Source organism: Melanotaenia boesemani, chromosome 12 (assembly GCF_017639745.1).
Source record: "Melanotaenia boesemani isolate fMelBoe1 chromosome 12, fMelBoe1.pri, whole genome shotgun sequence".
NCBI lineage: Eukaryota > Metazoa > Chordata > Actinopteri > Atheriniformes > Melanotaeniidae > Melanotaenia > Melanotaenia boesemani.
In genome coordinates this window covers 22,473,451-22,487,297 of record NC_055693.1, presented here as the reverse complement: position 1 = coordinate 22,487,297, position 13,847 = coordinate 22,473,451, and the positions used below count along the sequence as shown (strand labels likewise).

Here is a 13,847-nt window from a genome sequence, read left to right as displayed (position 1 = left end):
ATATGACAGTAATTATAAAGAAAGGTTTTGGCAGGCAAAAACCACTATTCTGAAGCTTAATTCCACCTTAAAGGGTTGTGGAGTAGATGCAAGGAAGTAGATGGCCATTCATCTGTAAAATATGTCTCACCTGAACAAACTGTAGCCATTTCAAGCAACATTTTTTGTTTTATTGAGAATTACAGGGCCCAAGGGAGAATTTAGAGTGGCCAATTAACCTAACACGGACAGTGGGAGGAAGCCAAAGAACCCATGCATACACAGGGAGAATATGCAAACTGCACACAGAAAGGTCACCACCCCCCAAGTTCGAACCTCCCCCAAGCTGAGGCTCGAACCAGCAACCTTCTTGCTGTGAGGCTGGGTTTCTAACCACCACACCACTGTGCAGCCCATCTATGAAGATATAAAATACTATTTCATTACCAAAGTTGCTCATTTAAACGAGGGAAGGAAAAAAAGCCCTGAGGAATTAAATACAATGTTACCTGCTGCCTGCTAACACTCACCTTTCTGTCCTCATATTTATTTACATAAATGCCAGTTCTACAAAATTCGAGAAACAACTACTCTCATAAAATATTCTTAAGTATTTTCTAAGCTACATGAGATTATAAAATAAATACAGCTTCTCCATTTTTAGGCTATTGTATTAATTTAGTAATCATCAAAAGTAAAAACTGCTGTTCAAACACCCCAAAAAATTCCCAGCCAAACCTCAGGGCACCAAAGATTTAAAAAAGATGGAACGTAATTTGTTATGTGCACACTGAATGTCAGGAAGAATCAGGGCAGTACTTAAAAGCTATGATGAACAGACAAAGTGATAAAATGTCACATTTGTTGATTTTAACTGAGGGTGCAGAGGTTTTTAGATTTGGATTTTAAGCAGTCATGCTCAGTTTACTCATCTTAATTACTTTTTAAAAAATTTTCTTAAGTATGCTTTATTAATCCCCATTTTGTCATCCTCTTGTGTATTACTGGTTTCATGACTTAGATAGGAAAGCAGAGAAAACAGTCATTAGTGACTGTGTCATTTATGAGAAAATATAATTGTCTCATTTTATGAAGAGTACACGAGTAAAGAAACATATGGCTTAAAACTGCAGTGCCAGATAGAATATCATTTTAGATATTTTAATAAACATGTGCCTATATATGATACACACCACAGACCTTATCACAAGTAAACTCACTCTGGTTTGTCTGTTTGTGAGAGTACTAAAAATACACCTCCTAACAATTAACAATTTTGGATAACTTTTAATCACCTTGAAAAAGCACAGGACACGTTAACTATATTAAAACTTTTTTATTTGACTTTATTGTCAGACAAGGGCAGTATTTGGTTTATAATTTGCAATACCTACTTGAAATTACAGTAAAATGTACACATCTTTCCTTATATTACATATTTACAAACGCATATCCATATCCCATCTTGTATAAGGCACAGGCTGCCAAAGTACAAAATACTTTGCAGTAAATTTAAGGCATTCCTGAAAAGTTTCCAGGACAAGAAGCAACATAAATGTAATTTTGTAAAAACCTGAGAAAAACCCAGAGGAACCTATTTTTAATTTTGCCATGCAGCCAAGTTGCACAAATGATCCAGCATGTAAGCTGAAATTCAGTAGTGCTTTCTCACCCATATACCATAATATGACTGTTTAAGAGACAATAAGACAGGTGGACTTGTGCCTAAAAGGTTGTCAGATGAAATGTAATGTTGCCACTGTAATGCTTTTAGGCCATTTAGATAAATGAAATGTAAAAGAAAGCATGTTCAATCAGTAAAGCAACAATAAATAGTATGAAAGAAAATGCCTGTGCTTTGCTTGTCATGAACTGCAAAGACGCTGCAATTCACTGGAGGTGTAGCTTAGAGCAGGTGCTGTCCCCTCCATCCCAGCCAGAGGATCCTGTCCTTTGATCTTCAGGTTGATAAACTTTATCTTCCAGCTGTTCTTGTCCAGCGGTGAACGGATAAGGCCAAATATTTGCTCAAAGATGCCAAGACAGGCAGAATCTCTGTGGATAGTCCCGGCCACACCCACCAATACCAGGCCATGGGGGGAGGCCAGGGCCTTGAGGCCATGAGGCTCCAGGTTGGGACAGAAGAAGAGACGCTCTGCACTAGTTAGAGCCAAGAGGCGAAGACTGACCATTTCAGCACCCAGAAGCTCATCTGTTTGTTCAATGGCAGCTCTGAGAAAGAAGCATTACATTTGAGTTTGCATGGGGTGACTTTATTCTCAGACCAATCTGTAAAAATGAAACTCTTGCTCAAAATCAAGAACTATTACGAACACAAACTAACAGGTTAATTAAATTATATTTTGCTCCTGATGTTTTGGTATTCTCACCTGGCGGCAAGTTGTAGTCTCACATCTGGCCAAAAATGCTGTGGTCCCCATTCTTGAGGCTGCTGGCCCAGAGAAGGGTTCTGACTGTTTAAGAGCTGAAAGAACCACTGGCAGAACTGTTGACCCAGGACTAGTGGATCAAATCCTTCCTTGATATCTCTTGAATTGGATGCTGTAGGCTGTTGTGGTACATTGTCATTCGCCTTAAAAGAGTGACAGATTACTGTCAAACACTGCCATGTTGTACATATAAAATATTAAAGAGTAAATTAAAAACAAAATAATCATTTTCCTCGTTATTACGTAATGGTAACAGGTTAAGCGCACGTGACTTTCTGTCTCCTACCTTCGCTGACGACCAGAGCTCCAGTGTCCTCTTAATCAGCTGGTGTTTCTCGCTGTTAGGGGACATCGTCACCCCTTCTTTAGCCAAGTACTTGAATATTAGGTCACGTTGAACTTTTTTTCTTCTAAGGAGCTCTTCAGCATTTTTAGAAAATGAGAGAATCGTTTCCACGGCCTCTGCATTGACAGAATATGAAGTGGAAGACAAATGAACTACTGTACTATACATGAATTAATACCATAAATTCCTTTTTCTCTTTCTTTTTGTATATAATCTGTTTGCTAATGAAAAATGACATAATTAACTATTTTTATTGTAATATGTAACTAATACTTTATGAATGAAAACATTCAGTCTGACATAATGTTGGTGTGCAGTCTTAGCTTACCTCTTCTTGCTGTCTCGTACAAACTGAAAGCTTACCTGCAACGTTTTCCACAACTATCATTTTATTTGTCACTGTGTTACTAAGTGATATCAAGTCGCCTGTAGTCATAAAGCCCAATATCTTTTTCAATCCAAGCCGCTCTTTTTCCGATAATCCTGACATATTTGCAAAACATACATTTGAATGCTTTAGATAGTGTCCGACCAAAAATCCGTCCGTACGGAAACAAATGTCAGTACTTACAATCCCTGTCAAAGCTACAGCTGCTGTGGTACTAGTCCCATGTTTCAAAATTGTAATTACTCTAACATTTATTCGCCTTGCTCCCAAATAAGTTGTTGTCAGTGTTCATGCTGCCATAAAAAACAAAAGGACTTTTCGGTGGTCAACCATGCTCATTGTTCTTTCAGCATAAAGCTGGGCGTCAATTTGTATGTGTTTGTACTCCGAGTTCAAGCGAAAGCAGCACGAAAGAACTTTTGTTGTTTTTGTGTTGTTATTGTCTTTGTCAAGAGAAATTGGTAAGGTATATCATCAGGTAGTTTTTTTTAATGTTTTGATGACAATTGAGATATTTATACAACGCACAAGCGTTTGGTTTTGGAATTTACAGTGAAGATCATATGAATTCTAAGTTTACGAGACGTACCTGAAGGCACCAATAGCATAATCTCCTAGCATAACTGTAGCTGAGAGCTAGCCTGCGCAGTGGCGATGAACTGTCAGCGCAGCTACTGTATTCATCGCTTCTTGGCTGGCTTTACATCAACTTGCTTTATAGCATAAGTGGCAAAGAAGATCGATTCTGCAATTTCACATTATACTACTGTGTCAAGGAGAGGAGCTAAATCCTTACAGGTACTGTAAGCATCGCTGATAATCCTCGGCGTATTATAAATGTCGCCAATGGTTATGGCTATGGCAATTTTTGAATACAGTAGTGAGCTGAAATATCAGTTATTTTAAGTGAATAAATCTTGTTACTTTCTAAAGCTGAAACTAATGCCCATTAAGAGTAACCAAATAAAAGGCATTGTTTAAACGAAATTACTTTCTACCATGCAAAAAAGTTCCTTTCATATACCTCGAATTTAACTTAATTTTCTCGAATTTTCTTATTCGTGAAATATTTGAACATTTATTATACAACATGATATTTATTTAATCATTTGTAAGCTTTCTCTAGCACTGATATGTGTGATGTCTAATTCATTATTCATTCGTTGGCTGTTATAATTATGTTTTCCCCCCAGGTTTATAATAAAAAAGCCAAAACCTTGGACATTGACCCGTGTTTACAAACTTGGGTGAATACTATGAGTAGTTTTATCTGGCACTTGTTAATTATATGCCAGTGATGACAGACCAGTCTAAGTTATGCAAGAATGAATGAGAAACTTTTTAGTTGCTTAACTTCATTCGAAATCTGTCTTTTTCACAACTTCACCTTACTGACTGACTTGCTGTCAACACAAGGAAACCTTCAGAAATAAAGAATAGAGGAAACTTCCCATATTGAAAATAGTTTCTTAAACTCAGTAAATAAGGACATCAATGGTGAATTACTGAGAACAGAAGAAGATATGTAGTAATTCACTTTTTCTAACTTTGATCTAAATCGAGCCGTTGACAAGTGCTTCTTTCTAAGTGCATGTACAATATGCTTTATGTTTAAAATGAACCTAGCTGTATTTTCAATAGGGAGCTTACTGCTACTGATTGGTTGCTATCCGAGGAGGGGTAAAAAAGGAATTCTGGGGATGAGCTGTTCTTGTGTAACTTGTATGCATGTGTATTTGTTATTGCTGCAGATGGGGGAGTTTGAGAGCAGTCCTCTTGGCCGGGTGACAGTGTATTCCATCCAGGGCTGCCCTCACTGTGTCCAGGCTAAAGCCACTCTCAGGCAATTGGAAGTACCAGTTTGTGACATAGATATTGGCAGTCATTCGGAGCTGAGGGCGAAGTTGAAGGAGCTGACGGGATGCAGTACAGTACCTCAGATCTTCTTTAACAACGTTCATGTTGGGGGTAATGATGACCTGCAGAAACTGGTGAGAAGGACGCCTAATGATATCAGATTTATTTGTGATCAGCAAGCACCCTTTAGACTCTCTGATGTATGAGTTTGTATTTTTACGCTTAATGTATTTGGATATTATTTGGATATTTGCCCTTTTTTATTTTTGCAATTGTTGGATTTTAGGTTTGGCTCTCCACTAAGCCACAGTGTCACAGTTTGACTTGATGATATATATATATATATATATATATATATTTTTTTTTTTTTTTTTTTTGAGGATATATTTTTTAAGTTGTTTTTTTATGGTTCATCTTCTTGAACTACATCATCACTATTACACCAAAATGATCTGAGACACCATCATACATTACATTTAACTTTGTCTTGGAAAGTTATGACTATACATATTTTTTAAATATGCATGCCACATGGAACTATAGACATTATGTTCTATGAATAAACACATTTTAGCACAAACACTGTTATCGTTTACATTTTTTTAGGGCTTCACTGACTTGAGCGCCCTCTTGTGGCTTGACAGATTAGTACATGGTGATAAATGCAACCACTAGGTGGAAGCAAAGAAGGTCCAATTTCAGGGACAACAGGTTTAAGTCACGCAGAATGAAACATATGGTGAAGGAAAGTAAAAATTTAATGTCCTTGCACGTGCAGGCAGGATCTCAGGAGGAAAACTGTCAAAATAAACAAATAAAATAGAATTCTGTGTGATGCTGTTCTGAATTATATTTAAAGAATAAACTACAAAAAGTCCAAGTTGTATAATTTGCTGATGTGTTTAATATTCTCAGGCTCCTGAAGAGCTTCAAAGATTGGTGAAGCTGGTTAAAGAGGAGCTTCTTCCAGCAGATACCCCACCGTTACCAGAGAAGAATCCATCAGAAGATGGAGCTGGGGAGAATGACGGTGGTGAGCTTTTCTATGTTTGCAGGTTTTACCTTCTGTTAATCACTATGTTTGGCCTAACTGACGTAGTTTAACAGAAACAAATTGCAATGGAACTTCATTTGAAACATTATTGTAAATTACTTTCTGTTACTTCCAAATGTTAAGAATTGCTTAAGGAGCAAGATCTGTGTAAGATGTGTTTGATCTGCTCTGGCACATGTTTCTAAATGGTGAGGAAAACCAGGATGAAGGGAAAACATCCCTAAAATTCAAAGTTTTTTGCTCAAATTAAGTGATAGCAGTAAGCAAAGTTGCAAGAAAAGAAAGACCCGACAACTTCAGCCCGGATGGTTTTTGCAGAGTCATCTTTGTTCGAAAACGAGCCAAAAACAATGAGTGGTTATGAAATAGTGCTGGCAGATGTGGTATATTCGTCTGTTTAGGTAACAGCAGGTGTGTGTGTGTGTGTGTGTGTGTGTGTGTGTGTGTGTGTGTGTGTGTGTGTATACATACATGAGTTCACACTCATCTCCAGTTGCAAAAGCCAGCAAAGACAGCTGATATGGGAACTTGATCCTCTGCCGAGCAACACCAGGCTGCCCCACAGTGTCTCATTATATGTGATTATTAAGCACTCTGCAGTGTAAATGGCATGCTCACTGAGGCACATGCTCAAATCTTAGAGGAAAAATATCATTTGAATTTAGTGTTAGATTCAGTGTGATAATTGCTTCATTATCACATAGTTATCACAGTCAGCTTTTTATGGTGCTGCATTGGATATTATTTCAGCAAAGACACACTATACCTCACTATGGCCTGGTGTTAATGCACTGAAGAGCTTCAAGGTGTCAGGCCATTAGTCACTTGCTTTGTTTAGACTTTGGACTGAGATATATAGATATTGTATTTTCAACATCCTTCAGCCAAGGCTGAGTAAAAAAGCAAGTTTACTTTCTAATTCATTTTAATTCTCATGTGAAAGGACTGATATTGATTAGTAAATCTCAGTGGACTTCTCCTATAAATGTCTTCATTTTAGCCATTTACATTCTTCTCTTTCATATTCAAGTGTTGTTAGTGAATCATCTCCTGTTACATCAGTATTAAATAAAGTGGAAAAATAGGATCTGGTTAATTTGAATCTAATCTAGTTCTACCCTGGTCATACATTCAGATGGAGACTATTAATTAGTAAATTATAATAATAATATGCCCAGTAACTATCAGTTTGATGTGTAGCAGAGTTAGCAGAAATAAAACTATGTTCTTAGTTTGTCGCATTACAGACAAATGTGTTGTTAATCTCTTACCCAAACATGAATGATTAAAACAGGCATAAGGTAAATTAAATCAGGAGCATTGATCTCTGTTCCCAAACAATGTGACAGATCAGCACAACACCTTGTTTGACAGATCAGCTCAAATGAAACCCGTGGGGCAAATAGAGTGAAGTTTATTCTGATAGAAGTAAATTGAAATCTGAAATCTTATGTGTATGTTCCAGATATTAAATATTTTGTTCTCCTTCCAGCTGAGAATTATGTAGGCAGCCAACAGGATTAATGTTAAATTTGGTGGGAACGTCTCAGCAGAGAAACAGCAGTGTAGTGGTGCATCCCTGCAGTCAGTTTGCTGCAGTAAAAGTACCAGGTACATAAGGAAGGAGATGGTGAATGTGGTTCTCTCCTTGGTCTCCAACTCGCTGACTCCGCTGGTGTGTTTCCAGGTCTGAAGAGATGTTGCGTGCTAGTTAGTTTGCTAGTTGTTGGTCTTGGGCGAATACAGCATAGTCGACTTAATTAAAACATTTAAGTATTAGAGGTGGGGTCACCTCACCTTTTTGTACACAAACCACCCCGTGTCATAGATTTGTGGTTTTCAGACCTGCCCTAAAATCCTGAAGAACTGATGGAAAACAGTCCGACTCCATAATTTAGTTAATCTTAAAAATCAATGGTGCTTCAACAAAGTAATAGTTTAAGGGTATCCACACTTATACAACCAGCTCATTATATATTTTTTAAATATTTATTTTCTATATTTTCCTCCTAACTGATTTGTTTGTTTGTCTAGGTGCTTGGCTAGGCTGCCTGCAGACCAGACCTTTCTCCAAATTAAAACGTTTGATGTATAATGAAATCAAAATATGAACACCCAGGACTGTTGAGAAGCTAGAAACAAGAAGTTGTAAAACCGTTTGAGTGAAAGAAGCCATGACCTGACCTTAATTCAGAGCTCTTTGCAGCAGCAAGCCGTGTTTGTTATGCTGGACTGCATAGTTGGCCATATTCGTTCTCATGCGTGGGTTTGAACGTTTGTATTTCTGTGTTTGTACATGGCTTGGGATGATTCTTTCCCAAACAGAGTTTAGGTGTGAGAGAGATGAGTTGGCAGACCTGGTAAAGGACCTCAAGCATGGCGGTGTGATTGGCAGTCATAGGAGGGGACTGGCTTTATACAAAAAGAGCTTCACAGGCAATCAGCTGGTTGACTGGCTGCAAAAAGAGAAGGGCATGGGTAAGTAAAGGCTGTGATACTTTTCTCATGCGAGTTGTGAACACACTGGACTATGCAAGTCCATATAACACATAATCAAATCCAGCTCTGTCAGCTCGTGACTGTGGCCGTGTGTGTGTGTGCTAGCCGGGGATGTGGCCTGTAATACATGCCAGGCATTGTTGCAGAAGATGTACATGGTCAGTGTGCACAGATGTGGGCAGAAGGATGGCAGTTTTGTCGAAGGAATGGACACACTGTTCAGGCTGCTGGAGGATGATCCTCATTCAGCCCTCAACGCAGGACAGACTGCAGCCTGCAGTCCCTTACAGGGTAGGTCAAGAGTGGACCAGGCTTGGGGCAAGTGCTTATCCCTTCCCAGTTCGGCTGAGCAATGTCCTTCAGCGCTCTTTAATCCCTGTCCTTTATTGGCTGCTAGCTTGGTGTTGGGTCCTTTTGGGTTCATTTAAAAAGTCTGGGATATTAAAATCTGAAGTAGGGGTTGATGGTATACATAATTACTCTAAAATGTGGGGAAAAAAATCCTTTTTTGACTTTTTTCTGGATGATGACTTTGACAAAGCAGGGCCAAGTTATATCTTGTTCTTCAAAAGTCCTGCAGTAGTTGAAAAGACTAGAAAATAAAATGTTTAACTCAGTGACTGCTTACTATTGTTTTTTTTCTTTTAATAAAGCTTTGAACTTAAATTCATGGCCTTCTTTTGTTGATGAGGTGTACTGAGCAAATTCCATTAGCAGATCGAGGCCCAGCTGAAAGATTCAGAAGAAGCTTACGACCAAATTCAATTAACTAAGGTGAAATTTATCTGATAACCTCGTATACTTTATAAAAGTCATTTACATAGCCAATTAATTAAAGGCCCCACATCACTGGCATGAAATTGGTCAGAAATGAAAGACCACAAACAGAATATCATTGAACCCCAGTTTAAAAAACCCTCTTCTGCTTTGCTACATGTTTGGTGTTTCTTGACAAATTAATACTTTTTTGGCTTTAATAACGTTTTTTTCTTTTTGTTTTTTTTTTAATCAGTGGTGGTGATGGGCGTTGTGATGCTGTGTTTATGTTGGACATGACTTTATTAAAACTAACACCGTTCCAAGCTCTATAACACCAAAAAGATTAAAATCGTGTGGTTTATATTTGTCCTTTTGGTTACCGTTTTCTTCCTTTTATCATCAATTCTCTTTTTTTATAAGTAATGTTTTCTAATTCTGATCTAATTTGTGCCACACCTAAATAAACCAGATCTCACTGGTAGTTTGTATGCTGTTATTCATGACCTCAGCTACTTCAAGAATGTACTTAACCCATTTGTCCCATTCATGGTAAATGTTTAAAGATTTATCAGCGCCTCATGCTCATGTTGGATACTTGGATCATGTCTCTCTAAAAGATATGCAGTAGTGTATAATGATAGCATTGATTCTTTTTTTAATGCTACCTAGCAAAAAGAACTACTTAGGCTCAGGTTAAAAGTAGCCAAAAGGGCCTTTGAGGACACTAATGTGATATTGTCATAGAATACAAGATCACTAAAAATTTACTCTACACTCTTAGGTCGCCAACAACACACCTACCAAGTTTAAAGACGATTGGATGAATAAGAAAAGGAAGGAACCAGTTGTACAGAGTTTTGGTTCATAGTTCTTATAGGAAGACATTTAGTTATTTTTTTGGAAGCTTGTGTTTTCAGATTTAGCAAATGTCAGACATGAACCATGTCTCTTCTTCTTGCTTTCTCTCTCCCAGCTGCTGCGCTCTCTTTGCTTTTACGAGAGATGATCCTGAAATTGTTCTCGGAGCATCTCTCTGCCGATGGCAAGGTAACGTCCTCAGTGATACTTCACTTTCATAAGCAGAGCAAATTTATCATCAATTTATCTTTTGTGTTTTCTTCTTTTGAAGCCTTTTATTATTCATGATTGATTCAAATAAGATTATTTGATTCTGCTGTTGCATTTAAGTAAAAAAATGTGTTTTGCCCTTCCTCCCACAGTCTGTGGACTACAAGGGCATGTCTCTGAACCCTGCATTTGAGCATTATTGTGAGCTGGCCATTCAGCTGCAGAGGGTGGAGCTGCTGTCTCTGAGCCGGGAGGAGAAACTGGCCTTCTTCATTAACATCTACAATGCCTTAGTAATCCATGGGTACCTACGCTTGGGGGCCCCCACCAACATGTGGCAGAGATACAGGGTAGGATCTCACAGCTATCGTAGCCTCTCTCACACATAAATTTTAACTTCCCATTATTTTACCTTCATACATAATATAAAGCTGAATTTGATTGAACTACTAGTGATATTTTTCTTCAATTAGTTTTACATTAATTAATTAATTTTTACATTTAATGCTAATAAACATGCAAGAACGACATGAAAAACAAATTGTTTCTGTTTCATGGTTTTTAGTTCTTCAATTACGTGAGCTACCTAATTGGAGGAGAAGTTTTCACGTTACAGGACATTGAGAACGGCATCCTAAGAGGGAACAGAAAAGGTGTCGCACAGCTACGAAGACCCTTCTCCAAAACAGACCCACGGCTTCAGGTGTCGAAACGTAACGTTCAGTTAACATTTCACTCCGTGCAGAGTAACTAAATGTTGTCCTTCTTTTACTGTCCACAAGGTGGCTCTTCCAGATGCCGAGCCCCTCATTCACTTTGCCTTGAACTGTGGTGCAAAGGGCTGCCCACCTATTAAAACATACACCCCACAGGTACGTAAACGTCACTTCTTGTGTTGTCTTTTTTATATTGTGTAATTAGTCATAAGTAAAGAGAATCTATTCTATTCTACAGTCATTTAGCAGACGCTTTTATCCAAAGCGACTTACATTTGAGAGTAAGAACAACACAAGCATGAATTCAAACAGGATGGGACATCATAGTTATGTGGTAGTCAGACTACTTTGAGTCCAGTTGGACCCAGGTGCTGTCATGTAGTGCTAGAGGCAGTGCATATAATTTTTTCTTTTAGTTTTTTTTAAGTAATTTTGTTTAAATACAAACATCACGATTTCATCAAACAGTATCATCTTGGGCATAAGTGCACACAGCTTCTTCAGTACTTGGTTGAGCCAAAGAGCTGGACAAATCTTTCTAACTCACTCTGTTGAGTAGAAGAGTTAAGCTAAGTGTGGAAATGCTCCTTAAACAACTGAGTCTTGAGCTTGCTCTTAAAAGTTGATAAGGACTCTGTGGATCGGACGGAGTTTGGTAGAATCTAGCATGCAGTGGTCTAGATTAACATGTTGTGCAACATCTGGGGTAATAGTGGGATTAAAATTGGTATAAAAAAAAAATCATTACTGATTTCCTCCTTCAGGATATTGACAGCCAGCTCCGTACAGCAGCTGAGGCCTTCTTGGAGAACGACGATGGCTGTGTGGTTGATTCTGGGAAAGGGGAAGTAAGACTCAGCCAGATATTTAAGTGGTACAAGGCCGACTTTGGAGGCACAGATGAGAAGGTAGTTTGGCACAGAATCTACATATTTTTGGTTAAATATTTTTACTAGTGGCAAAAATATTTTTCTACCTTCTGTCACAGCTGCTGAAATGGGTGCTGGAGCATATGGGGGAGTCCCCTAAGAAGACGAGCCTGCAGGGCATCCTTTCTGCTGGGAAGACCAAAGTCAGCTTCCTCCCTTACGACTGGAGCTCTAACAGCTACCGCTGAGCATGCTAGCACAGTCTGCAATTTCTTTACATCTCTTCACTTTCTTCTATGAAAGCTCCATCATGGAAATCATAAAAAATTAGTTGGATATTACTGTACCTTTTATGGGGTGATGACCATAACAACACAGAACAATTTGCACAATTTGTACTCAAGCAGCTTAACGGATAGCTCAAAATACACGTTTTTTTTTATTTTTTTATTTTAAAACTTCAATCCTTATGGGCTCTGTACTCCATCTGCCCACAGCTCAGGAGTAAAAGACTACTGCTATGCTCTCAGTCCAGGTCAACATTGGTCTGCTTTATCTTGTGGTACATTTAATCAAAGCAAATGCTACCTTGACAAGCCATATCAATACCTTTGAACTTACAAACCCACTTTTTCTTGTGTAGCCGATCGAGGATTCTGCAGAATCAGGTCTATCATTTCAGCAATGTCAAAAGAAAGGAAGAGGAATAGAAACAGCTTTTTCCAGTTTTAAACCTTTTTATTGATGTAGTATGAGACTTAAAATGGGTATTAATCTAAAACTCAGCATGTGGCCACAGACTACTTTTGTAAAAACATTTGCTTTTCTGAGCATTAATAATCCACATTTGTGTGATTTTTTTTTTTTTTTTAATCTGAGCCCAAAAGTGATTCTATTCTTCTTCTCTTTATACTTAACCCACCACCTTTCTGATCCAAGTCTTCCATTAGAATTTGGAGTGAAGTGCTACCACTGTGTTTTTAGCACAGTTACATTTATATATATATAAAAAAAATACTTATTCTGACACTGACACTTTGCATGTTTATTGCCAACTTTGAATACTACTGAGATATATTTGTATGTGTTGTTTCTTTTTTTTGTTTGTTTGTTTGTTTGTTTTCTCCCAGAAATACAATTGTTAATTTTTGGTCTGTTTGTGAATATTGAGCTACATTTTTCCAGCAATTTATCCCAGCATGTCTGCTAAAATGAAAACATTCTCAATCTAATTATTAAAAAAAAAAAAGAGAAAATGGCCCAATTGGCTGGTCGTTAATTTAATGCAATTTTAATGTTTTTTTTTTCCACCCAAACAATTCTGCAAAGCTGAATTTACCTTGCCTTAAATTACTTTAGCTAAATATATCATGGTTAATTTATCCTGTGATGGCCAGCATGAGTTTATTTATAATCTGTTCTCATTATTTTCTCAGGTCAATGAAAAATGTGTGTCCAGGTTATTTAATGTCATCAATGCTGCATGTTTTCTTGTCTTAAAATTTTCAGGCCGATGTGAAAGCGTTTGTCTTTACACAACATATTATCATGTTTTTCATGTGTAGTATTTCTTTAATCTGCAAGCAGCACTAAAGCAAACAGTTGCATCAGTACGTGTCAGAGCTGGAATGCCACTGCTGCATGGGTTAGTAGAAAACTCTAGTCCTGAATAGTCCTGAATGATGGCCTCTTGCAGGGCTGCCTGTCTCACTGCTTTGCTCACAGCCTGTAAGCTTAGCCATAAGAGCTAATTGGACCATTAAAGTGTCATTTTGACCTGATATCAGAGCATAGGACAAATGCATTATTAATGGAATCCGTTATAACTAAACTGAAGACAGAATCATTTTGGAGGCATGTGT

General features: G+C 37.8%; 2 protein-coding genes across 4 annotated transcripts; one reads left to right on the top strand and one right to left on the bottom strand.

The window, feature by feature from the left end:
- Nucleotides 1-1,319: 1,319 nt before the first annotated feature.
- c12h3orf38 (chromosome 12 C3orf38 homolog) lies at nucleotides 1,320-3,585 on the bottom strand. Its single transcript, XM_042000938.1, has 4 exons — nucleotides 3,139-3,585; nucleotides 2,716-2,891; nucleotides 2,370-2,572; nucleotides 1,320-2,211 (listed from the first exon to the last, which is right to left on the bottom strand). Exons 1-4 carry the CDS (start codon nucleotides 3,263-3,265, stop codon nucleotides 1,845-1,847), a joined length of 873 nt encoding a protein of 290 aa, XP_041856872.1. The 5' UTR covers nucleotides 3,266-3,585; the 3' UTR covers nucleotides 1,320-1,844.
- Nucleotides 3,586-3,671: 86 nt separating this feature from the next.
- zgc:152951 (uncharacterized protein LOC569013 homolog) lies at nucleotides 3,672-13,773 on the top strand. 3 transcript variants are annotated; one of them, XM_042000935.1, is made up of 11 exons: nucleotides 3,672-3,961; nucleotides 4,915-5,154; nucleotides 5,936-6,050; nucleotides 8,400-8,552; nucleotides 8,679-8,864; nucleotides 10,306-10,379; nucleotides 10,553-10,750; nucleotides 10,966-11,103; nucleotides 11,183-11,272; nucleotides 11,881-12,024; nucleotides 12,105-13,773. In XM_042000935.1, exons 2-11 carry the CDS (start codon nucleotides 4,915-4,917, stop codon nucleotides 12,231-12,233), a joined length of 1,467 nt encoding a protein of 488 aa, XP_041856869.1. In that variant the 5' UTR covers nucleotides 3,672-3,961; the 3' UTR covers nucleotides 12,234-13,773. The 3 variants fall into 3 exon arrangements, with proteins under 3 accessions (XP_041856869.1, XP_041856868.1, XP_041856870.1); XM_042000934.1 differs by having other exon boundaries at nucleotides 3,676-3,961; nucleotides 5,936-6,053; XM_042000936.1 differs by lacking the exons at nucleotides 8,400-8,552; nucleotides 8,679-8,864 and having other exon boundaries at nucleotides 3,680-3,961; nucleotides 5,936-6,053.
- Nucleotides 13,774-13,847: the final 74 nt, after the last annotated feature.